At 44.6% G+C, this 22870-nt stretch overlaps 1 protein-coding gene across 1 annotated transcript; it reads right to left on the reverse strand.

Moving 5' to 3' along the window:
* Positions 1–1591: 1591 nt before the first annotated feature.
* ZNF512 (zinc finger protein 512) lies at positions 1592–22850 on the reverse strand. Its single transcript, XM_064448509.1, is given in 15 exon segments — positions 1592–3125; positions 3127–3420; positions 3899–3997; positions 4465–4527; positions 6063–6164; positions 6847–7041; positions 7671–7838; positions 9086–9184; positions 10423–10509; positions 10888–11012; positions 12231–12311; positions 16386–16475; positions 18354–18562; positions 19834–19892; positions 22736–22850. Coding segments are annotated over 15 exon segments (1746 nt in total). The 5' UTR covers positions 22787–22850; the 3' UTR covers positions 1592–3101.
* Positions 22851–22870: the final 20 nt, after the last annotated feature.

Raw genomic sequence — 22870 nt, forward strand, 5'->3', positions numbered from 1 at the left:
CTATTTAAGTTACCCGGACTGAGCAACATGAGATGCAGAGGCTGAAATTAAAAAAAAAGTTCAAATAAAAGGACACATCATTTTTAGTGTAACTAATCACTGGAACAAGTATCAAGTGACTAGCTGGTCTCTTTTTATCACTTCCCACACCCCTCAAAACTGAATCTCTTTCTAAATATCTGCTCAAATAGAATTTATAAAAGCAAGGCCAGGTTTGCTGGGGCAATGAGTGTTGACCCTCAAGGGTCCATGTTGGTACCAATGCTAGTAAATATCGTCAGCAATTACGTAGGCGGGGGATTAAGTGCAGGTATGCAGATGACACCATGCTGAGTGGTGCAGTTTATTCGCGTGGGGGAAGGGATGCCATGCAGAGGGACCTTGACAGGCTTGAGGAATGGGCACATGTGAACCTCACGAAGTTCAACAAGGCCAAGTGCAAGGTCCTGCACGTGGGTCAGACCAATCCCCAGTATCAATATGGACTGAAGGATGAATGGATTGAGAGCAGCCCTGCAGAGAAGGACTTGGGGATACCAAAATATTGGACATGAGATTGCAGTGTGTGCTTGCAGCCCAGAAAGCCAATCGTATCCTGGGCTGCATCAAAAGAAGCATGGCCAGCAGGTCAATGGAGGTAATGCTCCCCCTCTACTCTGCTCTCATTGGACCCTGCCTGGAGCCCTGTGTCCAGCTCTGGGGCCCACAGTCCAAGACAGGCATGGACTTGTTGGAGTGGGTCCAGGGAAGGCCATGAAAATTATCAGAAGGCTGGAGCACGTCCCCTATGAAGAAAGGCTGAGAAAGTTGGGGTTGTTCAGCCTGCAGTAGGGAAGGCTTTGGGGAGATCTTATTGCAACCTTTCAGTATATAAAGGGGGCTTATAAGAAAGTTGTAGAGAGACTTTATCAAGGCCTGTAGTGACGAGACAAGGGTTAACGGTTTAAACTGAAAGAGGGTAGATTTAGACTGGACAATAGGAAGAAATTTTTTACGATGAGGGTGGTGAGACCCTGGAGCAGGTCGCCCAGAGAAGCTGTGGATGCCCCATCATCGGAAGCGTTCAAGGTCAAGTTGGACAGAGTTTTGGGCAAGCTGGTCTAGTGAAAGATGTCCCTGCCTGTGGCGAACAGGGTGGATTAGATAGTCTTTAAAGGTCCCTTCCAACCCAAACCTGGATTTGCAAAATGTTAGACTAACTGAACTGTTAACAATGGATTGAACAGAAGACTCATGGGTAGCTTGAACAGTAAGCCTTAGCATGGTAGGTTGTAGTACAATTAGCTGGTTTTATACATTATTTATAGCCCTGGATACACATGATGTTGTGAATTCCCCAATTAAAATACCTTCCTTGAGGCTATATTTTCCCATGCTCTTAGAGTAGTAGAGCATAGCTGCAGTCACATTGGGTAGCCTGCCATAGTCCATCTACAGGAGGATGCAGGTGCTCCCGAACAGATCACACTCCTCAAAAGCAGTGGACCATGCTGGTGCAGCAGTCCCACCACCTCTTAACGGCTTGAGCCAATTCAACAGCATACTGTAACACTGATGGAACATGAATGGACTGTTGGATGATTTTTTTACCCCCCACGTGCCATGTTATGTGGGTGAACGTTGTTGATGTAACTCTACAAAATCCGGGTGTTCATGAAGTGTCCGTGTCTAGAAAGCAGGTCTGGTTAGTTACACATAAATGACAGTAAATAGGACTCGACTGAAATCCACTAAGAAAAACCTCCTTTAATTCATGGGTTTATCATGTTGCCCATCTGTTGGGTGGGAAGGTAGTAAATATGTGTGGTCAAAGTACAGCTGTGTGGAGTCGAGTACTGAGGAGAAATGGTGCAGACAACCGAGCAGCACCAGAGCATGCAGGACAACCACGTGGACAGGCTGGGGGCTTGTGCAAGTAGGGATGGTACCAAGAACACTACACACCAGACAGACAAGAAACCACATTCTTGCACTGGTGACATTTTATTTTGTCACCTTCTGATCTTGCCCCTCTTACTGCAGACCTTAAACACCCTGCACCAAAGTCCACATATTTATACTCTCAGTGCAGCATTGCAACCACAGACACAGATAGTTCAAAAGGCAGCCTAACTACTGCATGTAAATCACAATGGAGCACTGGCATGCTGTCTCACTACCATGGAGGTGTTAATCCCCGTGAGAGACAGACCATGGTCAGCTGGAGTCTGCTTTGCTTATTATACGGGAGAGCCAGTTCTTGAGAACACCCTGGCCATACTGCACTTCCCACTGTCAGGGCCAGCGTGATTATTCTGATAACAACACATACGTACAAACCTGCCTGTTCACCAGGCACTGCAATGGCTTCCCTGTGAATTTCAGCATCAGCAACTTTGGTAGACAGTGAAAATTCACAGGGAGGTAACATGGAGGCAGCCGTCTATTTTCTTGCCTCCAAAACTGCAAGGAAAAAGTCAAATTTTGCAACTTCCTGGTACAGTGTGTCTTCGGGGAACAGAAATTCTGGAGAACCCATTCTCTGAAAGACAGAATAGAACTGCCTGTGCTGCTGCTTTCTAGTAGCTTCTATGACATCTGTTGCATTTATTGAGCGCAGGAAGATACTCCCTGTGATCCAGAGTTCATGCCAACACATGACTTAAAATAAAGAGCCCTCTCCTTTTAACCTTTTCTACACAGGGAAGCCACTGCTAGTATACCTCATTCACACAAAGGACGGAGTATTGAAAAGAAACAGGTGATATAAGACAATGAAGGTGGTGTCTACAGTGCAGAAAAAAAGGACACTATGGGAGCATGGGCATGACAAAGAACAACACACTGGCAAGGTAGTTCAGTGGAACCTGGGTTTCAGCATTAGCCAGACTGCTATTGTAGGTATGCACTGCCTTGCAGTAAGAATGTTTCCCAGGTGAGTCTGAAACAAGCAGTCTTCAGAGGGCCCACAAAGGCCATCTTATTACATTAGTTACTGGGGGTCTCTGAAAGGCCAGTGAATCTCCAAAAGATTGGAGAGTATTTATTCCTCACTGGACTGGAAGACCCTCTACATACATTCAATGCCCAGTGCTGGAGCTTTTAACTGAAAAGCTTTAGGATTACTCCTCTTCTAGGGATTTACTTCCGGCCTCGCTTGTGACTGGTTTTTAGAAATTCAGCTCTCCGTGCAACTTGGGGTTCCCCCTCCTCACTACTCGCGCTCTCATTGTCCACCCGCTGCGGATGACCTCTCTTACTTCTCCTCATTTTTTCAACGCCAGCAGTGGGGAGCTTCTTGGCAGACAGGGTCCCACTTCTCTTCTTTTTGCCCCGGGTCAAAGAATGTTTCTTCCGTTGCTTCCTCTGCTCTTCTCTTTGGCGGATTTTCATTAGCTTCTCAAAGCTTTTGGTGGTAGTTGTGTTCACATCAAACCAGTCCTGGAGGGTTTAGAAGGCAACAGGTTGGTACTGATGGTGGCAATACCATATAAGGCCTATTAGAGCTTATAATAAAGCTGCCTTGTGGGACAAGGGTTTCCTGAAATGTGAGATCTGGAAAGGCAGCTGCCTAATAAAGCTCCGTTCTTCAATGTTCCTCCTCAAGTGTCACTCTGTCTCAGAGGATTCAGATTTGATTTAGCAGTTGCCTGGCTAGAGGCATGGGAAGTGCTGAATAGCTGAACTAAGCAGCAGCAGCTTGGGACAAGACATATGACACGACACAGTTGCTCCCCAGAACAATGCGTAAGATCAGCTATGTTTAAGGAAATCAAAGGCCACTTGTGTCTGGAATCCTGTTCCCAGCACTAAGCAAGGAAAAAATAAAATAGGGCAAGCATCCAGCATTTCCTTCTCAAGACACTCTCCCCACCTCCAACAACCTGGGGTTTGAGGACTTCCATTCTGCCTGCCTTACCTCAGCATGCACAGAGTTGATGTGATACTTGACCCCACTCTCTGAAATGAACTCCTTCTCACACAGGAGACACTTGTATTTACCAGCCACAAAGTCTCCCTGGCACCAAAACAAAAAAATCCATCACCAGCTGTTTCCTAGAAGGCCAATACACCTATATATTGTATTTGAATCTTGCTCAGATATAACCCAGCAGTAAGAAGTAGAAACTCTTATTCACACCACATAATGCTTTAGCTACAGGAGCACTGACATTATTGACCAGTTACGCCCAACAAAGCATAGGACTGCTCTGTGAGATGTTACAAGGTCTCCAGCACTGTATGTAGCTGTGAATCTACAGGACAGAGTGCAGTTTCATTAAAATGCACACCATCAAGATGCTTTTTCCTTGCCTCAAGCAGTGTTTGCAATGGCAACCCCATTAGCACATAGGGAAGCACTCAAGCTGTGAGGAACTCAGATTAACAGATGGCAGGACAACAGCTTGAATGAGGAGATATCTGAGGGACAGGGACAGTCAGGCTATTGGTATAAAAGATAGTGAGTACAGAAAGGCTACCAACCAAGGTACACGTGCCGAGGTGAGATTTGAGTCCTGAGACACTGCCATATACAGATTCACAACCCTGAAACAGTAAAAAAATGCATGTCAGCAAAACTTTAGTAAGAAATCACTTCTTCCTGCATAAGAAAGTCTCAATTTCTGGAAGACAATTCCAGAAGGGATAAGAGAGCTAGGGGGATGGAGATACCAAGTCCTACAAGACCAGAAACTTCTGTTGAGAAGACCATTAAGAGGGACTTAATCTTTCAGTAAGTTAAGGGGGAATGGACACAAATTGCTCTTGGGGAGATTCTGATTGGACACGAGAGGGAAATTTTTCACAGTGAGGACAGCCAACCATTGGAATAATCTCCCCAGGGAAGGGGTTGACTCAGCCATATTGGACACCTTCAAGGTCGTCTGGACAGGGTGCTGGGCCATCTTGTTTAGACTCTGCTCTTCCTAGAAAGGTTGGACTAGATCCCTGAGGTCCCTTCCAACGCGGGATTCTGTGATTCTGTGATTTCAGTAAGTTAAATATTTCCAGTTTTTGAGCACACTTAGACATAATAAAGAGACTCCTGTCACAGTTACATTCACCCTCTACCAAAAGCCTGAGTGAAATGATGCACAGGGGCAAATACAAGACACTTCAATCTCTCCTGCCCTGGTCGTGTATCTAGTGGCACAGAGCAGAAGTACTGCATCTGACAGCAATGGTCCCAGTTAAAGGGCAGCTTTACAGGCCTACCCCATGTGGAGCTTTAGACATTAGTCTCAGAATACTAGATTGTGCTCAGCTGACAGCCCAGACCCTGAAACAGGAGGTAGGTGCAAGACAGGCTTCTGGGCTACTGGTAGGTGGAACAGGACAGCTGCTTTCTGGGGACAGCTCCACATACATCATCCTGTTGCAATTTTTGTACTTGGAAATGATGCAAGCCTGAAAATTGGGGAGAGAGTGCTGGGGGAGGAGTAGGGCAGGGGGAAGGCATTGTCTCTACACCAAACCCAGATGGAAGCCACCACTGACCCTTGGCTATTCAGCATTGTGCACCATAGTTTCCACCAATGGGCCATTTCTTCTCACTGGATCTGACTAGTGACTGTTGTGTGGGATTGTAAGAAACTAAGTGCACATGCAAAAGCATCCCTAGACCAGGACAACAGTGCCAGGCATGAGTCTTTTGTAGCCCATTTCCAGCTTTCAAAAGAAAACTTAATTGCTGTGCCAGATGAAGTCTCTCTATTCTTTCATTTCCATCTCTACTCCTCCCTTCTATAATTAGATTTAGCACACCTCCTAGACAGGCAGGGGCCTGTAATGTTTCCACTGCTCAAACCTCCAAATAGACCAGCTCTAAGCTGGATGTGAAAGCTGTACCAGTCTGACACCAAGTTACTGGCTCTGAAGTGGGCAAACACATCCCCAGAGGGATCACCCCCAGGGCAACAGTCCAAACAGGGTCTGGGTTACACTACCCAATCATACTGAGATGGAGCAGAATTTGTCTCCCACAGACAGACAAACTGCAGCGTCAGGGTTGTGGAAAGCTGTTGGCTCATACAGACCTGAAATCTGACCCCTTTGAGGCTTTAGAAACGCTTAAGAATTACCTGATTTGGGCAATGGACTCTTCGGTACATCTTTATCTCTGTTTTCCATTTGCACAGCACATCTTGACTAAATGTGGGCAGTCCAGGACGAGTATATTTCAGCTAAGATAAAGAGATGGAATTGAAAGCTGGAAGCAATGTTGGCCACACATAATGCCAAGTACATCCCTTCTCTCCTAGGCTGTGAGACAGAAGTGCTACATCTTCTCCGACTCAAACAGCCAAACTCTCAATAACCGATCTTTTCCCATCTCACTGACTCTACAAACATAACTGAATAAAAAAAAATCCACAATACTAGAATCCAAAACTTCCTGTAACTTTGACTACAACAATTGCTTTAAATTTACTTATCCTAATAAAATAATAAATCATCCTTTTCCCTTGGGTTTCCCTTATAGCCTAAAAGATGCCCCTGGAAACTCTGAAGCCTGAAAGCTATGAAATGCCACTGCATGGAAGCAGGGGTCTGCAGCCTATGACTTGTGGACAACATACTGCCTATAACTGCCTTTGTTGCTTGTGCCCACTGAAAATTACAGCAATAGGACTTGAAAGTCATTATAGCCTACCTGGATAAAATACTTATACCACAGAAATTGCTACTGTAGCAATACTGTAATCTAGTCCAGAGAGAGCAAAACCTGATTCTTCCCACAAGATATCTTCAATATTGCTTTCCATTGGCCACTAAACACTGGGGACACTGGAGAGATGCTAGTGCAAGGCTCATCTGATGTGAAGAAAGACTCAAATCCTATATAGCATTTTTAAGGCCTTGTACCTTCCGGTCATCTGGAATCAAATCTTGCAGAACTTTTCTCTTGGGCCACTCCTTGGCCAGCTCTTCTCCAGCTAGCTCATGGAGATAGTAGATTGCCACCTTTGCAGATCTCCTCTGAACTCTGCCTGTGCTATTTGGCTCCCGTTTTATTTCCTTCAGGCTCTCTGTTCTTCTCTCCTCATGGAGGAAAGTGACCTGCAATGAAGACCAAAAAATGGTGTCTCCCCACTAGTTCCTATTTCAGTTACACTAAATACTGTGAATAAATATTCTGCCAAATCCCTCACAAAAAGGCTGCCGCAGATGTGGTTCACTGTCACAGACATAGCACAGAAGTGCATCCCGCTAGCAAGACAGACCCCCAAATCTACTTGGGGGGGGTCACAGCAGTAAGGCTCAAGCAGAGAGTTACATGCAGCCATTGGTCTTGAAAGGATATCACAGCATTCACAGTAAAACCTTCACGGACAACAAGCATAGTACTGCCTGTTCTGCTCCAATGTTGCGTCTTTTAAGAGCAAAGAAGAGCATCTCAAGCTATACATGTTAGCATCATTCTTTCATGGAGCAAAAGTCAGGCTGGGGCAAGTTTACTGCTGCTATAGTAATTTACTATTGAAAACTTCATCCCAGTCACAGAGCAGCAACAGCTGCTGCTAGAAAGGAAGTATCAAAGACAGAATACTGCAGAGAGACAGAAAAATGCAAAGATTTGCTATCCCTAATTACCCACTCAAGCAGCAGACAAAAGCATACGCGTGTCTCAAGTCGAATGACCGAAGTACCGCCACACTATCCTGATAACTGTGGCAATTTGCACTTACCAGCGCATGCTTAGATCGGAGATGGTAGACAAGTCCTGCCTTTGATTTGTATGCTTTTCCACAATGAGGGCACTGCACAGTCATTTTCTCCAGCTCAGAAGCAGCCTTCCCACATTTTTTAACATGGTATAGGTATCCATTTATGCTAGTGAAGCTGCCTGTGCAGCCCTGTCAATGCAGAAGAAAAATGCATGGAAGAAAAATGCTTTCCAAGTGATCATGACAACTGTGTATAGAATCCACAGTTTGCTGACCAAAGTACTATCACTTTTCCTGCCGGACCAGAGACAACCAGGTAGTAAACTTTAACGTTAGTCTATTCAGATAAACAAAACCTGGGACAAAGAATTGGCTGCAACTGGGAGAAACTGTTTCTTAGAACTTCTTTGTAGGTAGTGGGCATCAGAAAGTTTCAATTTATGGAATGAAGAAGCAAGATGTTAAATGGGGATGCACAAAACAAAGATTTTCACATACAAATGGAGAAGTGTAGAAAAAAGAGGAGGATTTTATACTTGGTTGGCTGGTCAAACTGTCTAGAACGCAGCAATATTAGGGTGAAGGTAAATAAAACTTTCAGCTATTCCTAGGATACAGCTATTGTCTCATGCTGCAGTGGAGGACAACAAAAACTCCAGTGGTTCCTGCAGATGTCACTTTCTAGAGTATCTCCTAACCTTGAATCCAGTGATCAACTTGACACTGAACTTGGAAACAGGACTCTGCTCTGCTCCGGTGAGACCCCACCTGGAGTCCTGTGTCCAGCTCTGGAGTCCTCAGTACAGGAAAGGCATGGACCTGCTGGAGCAGGTCCAGAGGAGGGCCACAAACACTATTAGAAGGCTGGAACACCTCTCCTATGAGGAAAGACTGAGACAGTTGGGGTTGTTCAGCCTGGAGGAGGGAAGTCTATAGGGAGACCTTAATTCCAGCTTTTCAATACTTAAAGGGGGCTTACAAGAAAGGTCAGGACAGACTTTTTAATAGGGCCTCTCATCAGTATGACAAAGGGTAAGTGGTTTAAAACTAAAGGATGGTAGATTCAGACTAGATATAAGGAAGAAATTTTCTACGATGAGGGTGGTGAAACACTGGAACAGGTTTCCCAGAGATGTTGTAGATACCCCATCCCTGGAAACAGTCAAGGTCAGGCTGGACGGGGCTCTGAGCAACCTAATCTAGTTGAAGGTGCCCCTGTTCACTACAGGGGGGTTGGACTCAATTACCTGTAAGGTCCCTTCCAACCCAAACCATTCTATGATTCTATGATACTCTGCCTTAAAAGCATAGCTAGGATCTTGAAACAAATACAGCTTTGGCCAGCACCAAAGCATACCCAGCAGAACTCTCATAATAGTTTACATTCATGCATCTGCTGCTGTTTTATTCGGGATACTTAGCACAATGCAGCTTACCTCCCTCGTACACTTCAGTTTTCTCATGCGCTTCAAAACCTTCCGAAGGCGGTCTCGCTCAAGCTGCTCATCCAATTCTCCTCCCTCGTTCACAACTGGCTAAAGCACAGCAGAAAGATGAAAGAAAAACACAGGATGCTTAGCATTTTCAATTCTTCTTATAGGGAATTCACTCCTCAACATACTACCGAATGAAAGGTTCTAAAATAATTGCATCTTTGCAACTTATGATTTTACAGAAGTGTATCCAATACAATGACCACTGTCTATGTCCCAGAACCATTTTTAAAAGGAGTAAAATGCCTTAAAACCACTCTGCAGATGAGTTTTAACATTTAGATAGCTATCCATGAACAAAACCTTGATAAGAAATGGTCCCAAACTATAGCTGCTAGGAAGGACAAGGGTATGTATTTCCATAATTACTCTTCTCCCCTTCGGCCTGCAGAGAGTACTTACTCACCTCTGTCATGCATCTTTAACATTTACTGGTCCTACCACTTCCACTTAGCCTAACTAAAGCTGAGCAGACTAACTGCCTGTAACGGTTATTAATCTATTCTAAACTACAGCTCAAGTTCTTCTCTATTCTCTCTCTGATGGTTATTGTATATTATTTCCTACACTACCTTATAATAATATTACACCTGGACTGAATAAAAAGTTAGAACTGAGTGACAGACGTATTCTTCAGGGCCAGAACATGATCCCTGACCTATTTAATTTACTAGTACATGTGTAGGTTCAGAAACCACAGTACTGGGAACTATGTAAAAACTAACAGTAATGAATTACCTAAACCTCACCCACATTTCTGAATGACCTTTCCAAAAGTTCTAATTCTTCACAACTACAGGAGACATTGCCTTCTTTAAAGTAATAGCAAAGAGGAAAAGCAGATTGTAGCATTAGTATCTTTACAGTAAATAGAGACAATAACTAAACTACTGCTTCTGCTTTTTTACCTTTGAACTTGTAAAGAACTGAAATCTAGTCTGCTCTGGATGCAGAAAAACTCCTACTTTCTAGCAAAGGACTGAAAATTGCAGCCTAATGAGCAATCATTTTTTTTTCTGATTGAAAATGCCTTTTGTGTGTGACATATAACCACCCTAAACAGAAATTCATCCTCTCTTTCTAAGATGTAGCATGCCTACCATCTCTGGTAACATTCTACTGTTTTTTTCAGATGTTAAATCTCACAGGAAAATTAATAGGTAGACAAGATTGAACGGCTACCGCATTTGAAAAAACACACCATGTTTTTGTGTGCACCAGGGAAGGAACAAAAGACTGTCTTGCCTGTAGGATTTTTATATGCAAGGCAGTTGTGTTACCTGATTGTTATGGTCTGCCATGACATGGTATTTCATCCCTCCTAAAGACTTCAGCTGCTTCCCACAGTGATGACATGTGAACATTTCCTAGAAATAAACAAGGGCATGGGGCATTTAACTGTAAATTATCCAAAGCAGTATGAAGCTCTTTGGGTGAAAGGAGCAGGAAAGCAGAACATTTTATCTGGGCCTGCTAGTTGCCCATTAAGAACAGAAGAGATTTTATGGAGCCTAAAATTTAGGGGAACAACGAAACAGATACACCTTTGTTCACTACCCCAAACCTCCAGCAAAAGGCTAAGAAGCACCAAGCACAGCCTCTTAGAGATGTATAAAGGACTCTTGCTTAGAGGCACGATGATGAGATGAAACTGGTTTTAAATACAACACAAAACAGTGTGCCGGCATTTCTATTAGCAAGCTGAAGAGCAGTAAAGAAAAATTGCTCATTTCTCATGTTCTTACCTGCCTGCAATTTACCATATGTTTCTTCAGTCCTTCTACAGTCTTTCTCACCACAGCCCGGCATGTTGGACACGTAACTCGGCCTTTGTCCTGAATTTCCAAAGACCATTGCTCTTCCACACTACCTGTCAAAACCAAAGGTTTGGAATAGAACTGCAAACACAATATCTTTTTTTTTTTTCTTTTGACATGTACTATGCTACCAAATTCATGTCCAGCTACACTTCAATAGGTTTAACTCATTTGCAGCTTTAAATGTGCCATGTGACAAGGCATACATTGCTCCTTTTGAGAGATCGTTTTATAAAGACTCTTTAATCCTACCATTCCCTTGCAAGAAGTGTTCTTCCACTTGTTCAGTAGAGATTTCTCCTTCATTCATTTTTATTACACAATTACTTTAGCATGCAGAGTAAACTTTTCTTTCAGCAAAAGGCTTTCCACAGTAAAAGCAGTCACAGATGTGACTGAACTGTTTCAGACAAAGTCCACGGTTCAGTTCTACTAACCAAATCTTTAGAACGCCACTTACGTTAGCCAGCAGTTTTGGCACTGAAAGAGAACAGAGCTGCACCACCAAGGCAAGTTACTCAGCAGCTGAGGAAAAGTACCCTGTGTGGCATGGTTTCCAGTTCTTGGCCCTTTCTGAAATGCTAAGCAAAAGCTTGGCATGATCCACAAGGATTATGAAGAGAGTGGCTTAGCTGCCATCTGCTTGAATTTTTATCATAAGAAGATCTAAAGGCTTTCCTTTTTACCCAGTAATAACAGGCAGGCGTTGTCCCTCCCCAGGTGGCTGGGGGAAAAGTCTGTGTATCAAACAGCACTTGGCAGAAAACTAGGGTATTTAATGAGTGCTGTGAGCTACACATACCAAGTCATTCCACTTGCTGAATCAAGGCTAATGTTATTTTTCTAGGATGGACTGCTTGGGTCTCTGGCTACCAGGTTACCAGAAGAGGTGATTTGGCTGCAACAGCTACAGAGTTTTTCCTGCAAACATATTCTGCTGAGTAAAAAGTATAAGTATTTTTGAGTTTTATAGTGAATTTTAACAGGCTTTTGCTCAGTTCAGAAAAGTGATTCTCCCCCTTCACTGCTCCATTATGCAGTGGTAAAACCACGTGGAACCACACTATTAGGCAGTATGCAGTCCCTCCAATCTTGCTCTGCAGTACTGACACAGTGCCAAAAAGACAGCAGTCAGTTCTTCCTTGTCAACAGTGAGGTGAACAACAAAATGGAAACACCAGAAACACAGCTGTTGCTCAGATTCAAATCCTAGAATCACATCTATCTTCTAGGTGCTTTATAAACAATTCTGAGCAACTACTACTTCTTACCTGTGCCAGTTTCTGGTTCTCTCTTAACACAGTGGCCTTTCATTTTGGAGTTCTGTTGTGTTCCAGCTTGCTGTTTTTTTCCTGTTATACACAAACAAGAAAGACAAGAAGACTTAATTCTGTGAACCTTGTTACAAAAAGGCAGAGATTTTTTTGCTAGGAGGTTGCTGTTTAGTCTGCTGCCTCAGAGCTACTAATTCAGAAATGTTCAATGCCTTTTTTTGTTTTTTAAAGGAATTTCAAGATTATGTTCCCTACACCCTCTCAAAATCCATAGCTATTTACAGTTGCATACATTAGTCCCACTCAGATATCTGTAATCTGTATGGTTGTTCATATACAAAGCTCGGGGAATGGGAATTCTTCACACTGAAACATCCTGTGTTCACAGTATGGCTGAGCCAATCTAATGACTTGCTGACAACCATATGGACAGTCCCATTCCTCTACTCATTCTTGTTTCCATTAGACTAAACAATTCTTATTGTTTCAGTATTTTCTTATAGGTAATGCTTTTTGCTCTCTTCTTGTTCCTGTTCTCTTCAGTTGATCCACATATTTCCTGAACTGCAGTGCCCACTGCTGAAAACAGCACTCCAAGTGTGGTCCTGCATTAGGGCAGAATTACTTCACATGTCTGAAAGTCTACATCCCTGCTCAAACACCTCAGTGTAACATCTGCCTTTTTAAAAAGAAGTATGACACTGTTGGTCCCTATTTGGCTTTTGATCTGTTACAAATCTCAAATCTTTTTCTGAAGAGCTGTCACCTAGGAGATTGCTCTTTGCCTTTCAGCTGTGCTAACATTTCTTCCTAACTACAGTATCTTTAGTTTTACACACTACATTCCATTTTATTTTTAAAACTCTTTCTCTAACATCAAGACCACTTTCGGTTTTAGCCTCTCCTCCAACACACTTGCCATCTCTCTCAACTTTGTGCTGTATATATATACTTCCAAGTCTTTGGCAACAAAAACAATAGTTAGAATTGAACTTAGGACACATTGTGAACCATCATTCTATACATTTTTCTATTTCACAGAAATCACAGAAACATTAAGGTTGGAAGGCACCTTCTGAGATCACCTAGTCCAACCCCTGTGTTCATGCGTGGTCAGCCAGAGTAGGTTGCCGAAGAACGTGTCAGTCAAGTTTTGGGCAACCTGTGCCAGGGTTTGACCACACGCATAGTGAAAAAAAAAAGTGTATTCTTGTCTTTAGATGGATTTTTTTTATTTTAATTTGTGCCCATTGCCTCTTTTCTTATCAGTGAGCACTACAGAGAAGAGTCGGGCTTCCTTTTCTTCATTCCCTCCCATCAAGTATCTGTACACACTGATAAGATTCCCCCTGAGCCTTCTCTTCTCCAGACAGAAGAGTTGCAGCTCTCTCAGCCTGTCCTCATAGGAAAGATATCACAGCCCCTCAATCATCTTTGCAGCCCGGTATTGGGGAGCCCAGAACTGGACATGGTGCTCCAGATGTGGCCACACCAGTGCTGAGCAGAAAGGAAGGATCACCTCCCTCGACCCACTGGCAACCATCTTCCTAATGTAGCCCAGAATGCTGTTAGCTGCCTTTCCCACAAGAGCATGTTGCTGGCTCACGGTCAGCTTCCTGTCCTCCAGGAACCCAAGGTCCCTCTCTGCAGAGCTGGTTTCCAGAAAGTTAGCCCCCAGCATATACTGGTACATGGGGTTATTCCTGCCCAGCCACAGGACTTCACATTTCTCTTTGGTGAACCTCAAGAGATTCCTGCCTGCTTAATTCTCCAGCTTGTCCAGGTCCCTGCGAATGGCAGCACACCCATCTAGTCTACCAACACTCACAGAATCCCAGACTTGTGGGGGCTAGAAGGGATCTCTGGGGATCATCCCGTCCAACCCCCTGCTTGAGCAGGCACACCCAGAGCAGGGGGCACAGGACTGCGTCCAGGCGGGGGGTGAATGTCTCCAGGGAAGGGACCCCACAGCCTCTCTGGGCAGCCTGTGCCCCTGCTCTGGCACCCGCAGAGGGAAGGGGTTTGTCCTCATGTTCAGGGGGAGCTTCCCGTGTTCCAGCTTGTGCCCGTGGCCCCTTGGCCTGGCGTTGGGCACCGCTGAAAAGAGCCCGGCCCCATCCCCCTGACACCCACCCTTCAGATATTTATAGGCACTGATGAGACCCCCCTCAGCCTTCTCTTCTCCAGGCTGAACAAGCCCAGGTCTCTCAGCCTTTCCTCACAAGGCAGATGCTCCAGCCCCTGATGCCCTTGGCAGCTCTCCGCTGGACTCTCTCCAGCAGTTCCCTGTCCTTCTTGAACTGGGGGGCCCAGAACTGGACACAGCACTCCAAATGAGGTCTCACTAGGGCAGAGCAGAGGGGGAGGATAACTTCTATCGATCTGCTGGCCACACTCCTTTTAATGCAGCCCAGGATACTGTTGGCCTTCTTGGCCCCAAGGGCACGGTGCTGGCTTATGGTCACCTTGCTGCCCACCAGGGCTCCCAGGGCCTTCTCAACAGAGCCACTTTCCAGTAGTTCAGCCCCTAAGCCGTACTAATGCACGGGGTTATTCCACCCCAGGGGCAGGACCTTGCACTTGCTCTTGTTGGATTCCCTGAGGTTCCTCTCAGCCCAGCTCTCCAGCCTCCTCCCAGTTTTGTATCATCTGCGTGCTTGCTAAGCATGCACACCATCCCATCATCCAGGTCATTAATGAATATGTTAAACAGTAGTGGCCCCAGTATTCACCCCTGGAGTATACCACTAGTCATGTGCTTCCAGCTAGACTTTGTGCTGGTGATCACAACCCTCTGAGCCTGGATATTCAACTGGTTTTCCATCCACTGCACTGTTCATTTATGTAACCTGTACTTTGTCAGCTTGTCTATGAGGATGTGCGGGAAACAGCACCAAAAGCCTTACTAAAGTTGAGCTGAATAACATCCACTGCTCTCCCCTTGTCCACCAAGCCAGTAACCTCATTGCAGAAGGCTATCAAGTTGATTAAGCATGATTTGCCCTTCGTGAATCCATGCTGACTACTCCCAATCACTATCCTGTCCTTCATGTGTTTGGAAATGCTTTCCAGGAGGATTTTCTCCATCAGCTTCCCAGGGACTGAGGTGAGGCTGATTAGCCTGTAGTTCCCCAGATCTTCCTTCTTTCTGTCCTTGAAGATAGGAGTGATATTTGCCCTCTTCCAGTCTTCAGGAACCTCTCCCAGTCGCCATGACCTTTCAAAGATAATCAGGAGTGGCCTCACAATGACATAAGCCAGCTCTCTCAGCACTCAGTGCAGCCTGTCAGGCCCCACAGCACTTAGGTATGTCCAGTTTGTTTAAGTGCTCTAACCTCATCCTCGTTCACTGAGCATAAGGCTTCCTTGCTCCAGACTTTTCCTCTTGTCTCAGGTACCTGGGATTCCTGAAGGATTCCTTTAACTGATAAAAACTGTGGCACAGGAAGCATTGAGTACCTCAGCTTTTTCCATGTCATTTGTCACCAGTTCCCCTGCCTTGTTCAGCAGTGCATTCACGCTTTCTCTCGTCTTCCCTTTGCTGTTTACGTACTTGTAGAATCCTTTCTTTCATTGGCTTTCACATCCCTTCCCAGATTCAGCTCCAGGTGGGCCTTGGCTTTCCTAACCTCATCCTTGCAAGACTGGACAGCAAACGTATCCTTCTCCTGTCACCTGTTCCTACTTTCACCACTCGTACACTTCTTTTTGCACCTAACCACTGATTAACAACCCTTTGAAGGCATGAAAGACCTATGATATCAAGCATCTTCCCCGTCTGTCTCTGTGCTAAAAGAAAATTACAGTCATCGGGTTTGATTTCTCCTCCTTAACAAACCCATATTGCTGTCATCATCTACTTATTAATCTCTAGATGTTTACAAGTAATTTGTCTGATTATGTAGTCCAGAAACTTTTGGGAAACTGAAATGAAGCAGACTAGCCTATACTTCCCCTACCTCATTTCCTCTCTCCCTGTTTGACTCTTAAGAGAGACTGAAATTAGGACAGAAACTAGTCAACAGCCTCCTATAACAAATTACCCAGAATCAGAAGTAGAGTTAGAAGACAGCAGAGGATAGCATTTGGGCAGCAAGGAAGTCTGAAGTACCTGGAGGCTTGTAACTAGGAATTACAAGTTATTTGTATTACCTGAAATCTTCTGCTTCTTCTTGGGAGAGTCTATAAGATCTTCGTGTTCCCCTTGCTCAGATTTCCTCTTGCCTTTCAATAGTACTTCTGCTAATGAGTAAGAACAGAAATGCTTCAGTCTCGTTATTCAATCAGGATAACAGATTTGAGTCTGCTGCTGCCTCAGCTTATCCTCATATTCAATACTTTTTTTTAAAAAAAAAGGTTTTGTGAGGCACCTGGACACACAGTGAGCTAGACGCAGCCTTTTGACTCTGTAACATTTAGGCGCTCCACAGCTTGCACAGAAGATATGGAAGAAACCGTGCCACAGCATGGTCTGGGAAAATAATAGTCCTCAGGAAAAGAGCCAGAAGGTGCTAGATTATGTCATAAAAAGCTCATCTGCGCACACACAAAAAGGAGCATAGAGAAACAATGGCAGGTAGGGAAACCCAAATAATATCCTACCTCCCCTTACTATTTCCAGGCCTATCAAAGGCTTATCTCCATGAACACAGAGAAGTACAGGAGCACAATGGTTGACAGGGGAATACAAATTATGGGCTCAAAGAAACAGACACCTTCCTCCCAGGTCTGTTCCAGGAGACCCAACAGGAGTCAGTGGGAGCCACCTTCTGAAGCACCCTTTGGAAGGGGGGAGCAGTGAGAAGGGAGAGTATGGTGTTAATGCCCAGGGTTATGTGACACATGAGATGCTAGCGAAGAACAATTCAGGATTACACAAGACTGGGATGTTTAGAAGCAGTATCAAAGGAAAGGAAAGGGAGAGAATTAGCTGATTTGGGGAGGATCAAGTGTGGGAAAATAGAGGTGTAAGAGAATAAAAAGGACCATTTGCTTGTAAACAGGTGGTTGGCCAGTATGAAAGTCTGGTCATGCCTGACACCAAATCTGAGGGACCAGGGGAATGCAATGTCTATGAGTGTGACCCTGTCTGTAGGGAGGTCTACCCAGCAACCGGCATGGCTCTGCAGGCCTCAGGGGCTAGTACGTCCACGTACCAGCAGCTGAGGAGATTGGAATCCAAAGACCAGACACTGACTAAGTGTTTAAAGTCCAGCTACAGGAGAGATCCACATTGCACATACGTGTGCATACACAAACATACACATACATATATATGTACTACTTTTTTATATATGCTTCTTTTCTCTCACTAACACATCTTCATCCTGATCAGCCAGAGACAGAAACAGGATGAAGGCGGTTGGTGCTGTTTGTGCGCATGCCGAATGTGCCTCTCTGTGTTGATCTGTGTGGCTGGCTGTGTATACATGTTGTATATGTATGTTTATACCTACAGGAACACACGCTTAGTCTCACTACTGGTTTGACCTGCAGCAACCTCGCTTCTATGAAGCTACCAGATTTGGCTCTCCCCACAACAGGACAGAATACAGATTCTGGCTTAGAGATGAGACGAAAGCTCATTAAAGAAGAGCAAAGTTTTGGCTCTCCACCACACAGAACAGCTCCTAGGCCAGGAAATCTGAACGTTCCTACAACACCATAAGACCCAACCCACTCCAAATCAGAAAACCATAAGTGAGAAAATAAAAAATAAAAACATTCATAACAACAACAAAAATCTACCGATGACAAAAGCCATGTCTAATCCAGAATACTGCTGAATGGTCCCCTTTTCTACATCTTTACTGTTGCTTGTTCTACTTCTAAAGCTCTCAACGCATATTCCTGATATGAGCGGCAGAACCCTTATACATATCACTCCTACAGATAAATCTGAGTTCAGTCACAGAATCATTAATTTTAATAGACAAGTCACTCAAAAGGAACTGTATAACTTCCTCTGTAGTGGAGAAAGTTTATTTCTCCCAATACATGAGCAGCATTACCAAGCTTGTAATTTGTGGCTGAACTGCAGCATGTCTTTCAGAAGTCGTCTAATCTCATAAAAGAACCAAAGAGAAAAACATTTTGCACCGTGCCAAAGGTGCCAAGTACCTTTTTTTTCTGAAGATTTGTTAATGCTGTTTTTTATTCCTCTCATTTCCAACCAGTAAGCAGGCCTGCGAATGGTCCGCTTGCTTCTGGACTCTGCACTTCCGTTCACTGGACTCTTCGGTGAGGCAGAAGAAATGTTGCTGACTGTCTCAACATAGTTACTGTTCAGTCCTAGGACAGTAGTTTCCACCTCCTCAAGTTGCTTAGACCTGGAAAATATCAACCTGAAATCCTATGCATATGTATGCATACACTCACACACAAAGCTACAATAACTTGACAGACATCTCTTGCATCTTCCCCAGTACTCTAAAAATTCATCTCACAGTTCATTGAATCTCCTAAGTTTTGTGAACTGACAAGTGCCAGCAAGATAAAACATCCTAAATGTTATTTTTCAGTACATCTTTTAGAGAATGACATTAGAAAGCTAACTGAGAGGAACAGAAAAAAACACATTCATCCTGCCTCAAACCTTCAACTTAAGAAACAGGCACAAGTTAATCTCAATTTAAAAATATTCATTTATCCGTTAGCAACTGATGTGGAATGTAAGAATTCTTCTGCAGCCCATCATTAAAAAAGAGACCTTTGCCATCCTACAAAGGGCAAGATCTCCTTCAGTATGTACTCCCAGAGTCAGACTCTATACAATTAAGACAACGCTAAGAAGAATTTTAACCAGCAAGCCTTATACTGTATCCTAAAAATCATCCTACGTTAAAGACTAATTTAGGCTAGCCAGCAGCACTGATTTTTCTTCCTAGAGATCAGAGGGAACTTTGCTTCACTATTCTCAAATATTTCTCACAGCCCTTAAATCCCTGGGCATTTACGCTGCTGTATATGACAGCAAAATGATTAGGTGTCAAAGAAACATAGAGTATCTATTGTCTAGGAAAATACCATTAATATAAGAGGAAAGAAGAGAAAACAGAAACACTTTTCAACATAACCTACTGCTACCACAGTTCACAAACTTAAATAAGCAGATTGCTTGAATGATGATTGTGATGGCCATCCCAGCAATACCCTCCCACACCCTCAGCTGTGGAGCTCAGTGTTTTAACACATCAGTCCAGAAATTAATAAGTGGGAGACACCGATGGTAGCAGGTCAGATCAGTATATACTATGTTTAAGGAGTACTGCTGAAGGATGGGGTGAAGAATTCTCAAATTAAAGCCTTTCAGTTGCAATCACACTCAAAATACATTGATTTGGGGACACCAATTGGTCTTGAATATAAAATATTTATCTTTTCAGTGTTAAAATGCTTTTGAAAACAATAAATGAAAGCTAATACCCCTTGATGTGTCCGAAAAGCACTTTTGCTACAACCCAATATGCAAAGTCAGTTGAGACTCTCATGACACAAACCAAAATGGATGCATTTTGTAAAGACTAGATATGGTTTTCCAATAGGAATCTCAGCTTTTTTTCTTGCCCTTAGTCAAACCAGACAAGAAACATTCACATACTTTTTGTTTCCCAGAGGCCTCTTGACCTTATGTTGTCTGTGATGTCCAGGCCTGGTGTCCTAACAAAGTAGAACAATTTACATTATCAGCATAATTTTTCTTCTTTTTACATTTTTCACTTTTCAGTTAAACACAATCACCTGCGCTTTGAGGATGTGCATAGCATCCTTTGGAAAGGAAACCACTGTCTTCTGCAACAAAGAAGTGTTTAACCCTTCCAACTCCAGCTGAATTAGAACTGGAACCAAAATAGGGATGAGCCCCTCTACACTCCCCATATGAAAGCAAATCATTCACCTTGCACTGGGGCATGACAGAATGTTCTTTGCCTCCAATTCATTCAGTGGTACCTGCTTTCTGCCTAGACTTTATCACATGATGACAAATATTTTAGATCATAACTTACTACTTTTTACGTAGTACTTATCATTCCCTTAATGAAATAATTCTTGCATTTACCATGCCAAGAATGTTGTCTCTAGTCTCTTTTATGGCCTTTTTCATTTTTTACCTCAATTATTTTTGTCACACTCCATCAGCTGCCCAGATGTTCACTTTATCCACATCACAGAATCCTTTAACAAAGATTATTGTCACTTATTGCTTGTTGCTTCTTATCCTCCTATTAAGACATGTAATTTAACAGATAACCATTGAAAATCCCAAGTCAGTATAAACAACTCATTTGCTGTACATTGTTCCTGGCGTGCAGACAATCATTTATCGCCTTCTTCCAAATACTAATAATGACTCAATGTCGTTCTTCATTGGGAAACCCAGGACAAAAATCTTGGCTATACAGTCTAGAAAACAAAAAACATTGCCCAGTAGAAGTATACGAAATACCAAAACTGTAACCTAGGAACAGAGAAAGTATTTTGCCACATACAGGAACTGGCAAAGAAACTGGAAAAAAAAAAAAAGAAAAAAATAATATGGATAAATTACTTATCTTCTTTAGAAAAAAATGTAACACACATTATCAACTGGACCATGCTATGAAGTATTTTAGTTATCAGAAATAAATGCTAGACATTATCAGGGGAAAACAGTCAACAGGGATATAACAGAATATGAAGAAGTCATAAGAACAGATGACTTGTCAGGAGGAGATGCTGAGAAACTTCAGGTGTTGTATCAAAACTAGGGAATAGGCAGCTTCTCAGGACCACAGTGAGAGACACCCTAATCACCAGGTAAGAAATTCAGCGGTGGACACTGACATCAACTAGATGAATTCTTAAACTGTGACTATGGAATGTCAGACCCTCCTCGGGCCTCCAGCCCTAGCATCTCCTCTCATGAAAAGGTTAAGGAATGAGAGGTTCACAACTGCTTGATCAATGACTTCACAGTCATATCTTGTCTTCTTTGGAAGAAAAGTCAACTGAATGTCTGTGTTTGTATTACGTAGATATGTTTACATGCATCTAGTAGTGCAAACAGCAGTGTTTGGGAAACCCCTACATTAGAAACATGGAGAAGCCTCACTGAGTAGCAGCTAGAAAAAAATTAGGCCTGTCAAGTTGTAACAACCAAAATGAACAAACAGGCAGGCTGCAATCAGCTAGCCTAATCTACCATTAGAATAACGTGGATAATTGACAAACACGGCATTTGTTTGAAGATTATTTTTTTAAGAACTAAAAAATTTTGCAAAGAAGTGAAGAATTGAAGGAATATGAAGAATTTAGGTCACAGTTAAGGATTTGCAATTAAAACAAGGAGAGTACAGATCACCTGTCTAGTCTTCCTTTCTGGGAAGTTGGTAGTAGCAATTATGAAGGAAAGATCTAGAGAAACTGGTGTTTAAGTTTTGAATGTTTTTTATTTATAAAGTATATTTCCCACTCAGAAAATAGAGCCCTAAAGGATGCAGGAATGCCCAAGGGCTGGATGTATGGAAACCAAAAAAGGCAACTTCCTTGCACAGGTTAGAAAAAGAGAAACAGCAGCCTAGAGCCTGAAGAGATAAAGAAACTTAATTTGCCAGTGGGACATTTCTGTGACCTGGAGCACAGCCTGCTCCTAGAGACAGGCTGCTCCACAACAACGCATCTGGACAGACAGCGTGTAAGCACAGCGCAGAAACTCTCACTGAAGTCAGGAGGCTGATGTAGCAACTGCTCGTGAGTCACTCGTACAGCTACAGAGATAGCAGTGGAAGCACCACGGGTCCCGCACCGCCTTGACCGTCCCTAACCACCGCGGGAAAACGCCCAGGGCGCGGAGCCGGCGCGGTGCCGCAGCACCCTTAGGGAACTCCCCGTTTCAGTCCCACGTTTCCATTTCTACATGCACGCTTCATGGACTGCCGTACCCTGCAACGAAGACCTCTGGAACAAACGCACAACCGGCGCCAGGAGCCAGCAGCGCCCTGCTCCGGAGCGCCCGGCCCCCCCCCGCCCGCAGCCGAGCAGAGGTGGGCCCGCCACTCCCGCGGGCCGCCCCGCTGCTCCCCGGGCTCGGGGTCAGCGGGTGACCAGGCCTCCAGACAGAAAGCAGGCGTTTCCACTGTCGCTAGCGGCTCTCTACGCAGCCCGGATCGGGTCCCGCTCGCCGCCCTCCCGCTCGGGGACAGGGCCCGGGCGACGGCAAAAGAGACCGGGGCTGCTCACGGAGCCAAGGCCGCACCACCCACGCAGACCACGGCCGGGCCCCCTCTCCTTCCAGCCCCAAGCCCAGACCGGCCATCGGGGCGAAGCAGAAGTCCCACACGCCCCACCACGGCTGTTCCGTTGGCGCCGGCCCGCTCTCGCCATCCCGACGGCGGAGCCTGTCTCACGGCAGCTCGCGGCAGCTTCCGGCCCCGTGCGCCTCCTCCGCCCCTGAACTACAGCCCGGCCGCGCGCCCGCGGCGCAGCAGACGGCAGTACCGCTGGCGAGGACGGCAGACACTCACCGCGCCGCCGCTACCCCGCACGGTGCCGGTGTCGCCGCCGCAGCCCCGCATGGTGCCGCCACCGCCGCCACGTCCGCACTCGCCCCGCCCGCACGCGCACGGCCGCAAGGTCCCGCCCACCCGCTTCCGGCCGCC

This window comes from Phalacrocorax carbo, chromosome 3, assembly GCF_963921805.1.
Source record: "Phalacrocorax carbo chromosome 3, bPhaCar2.1, whole genome shotgun sequence".
In the NCBI taxonomy this organism is placed as follows: Eukaryota; Metazoa; Chordata; class Aves; order Suliformes; family Phalacrocoracidae; genus Phalacrocorax; species Phalacrocorax carbo.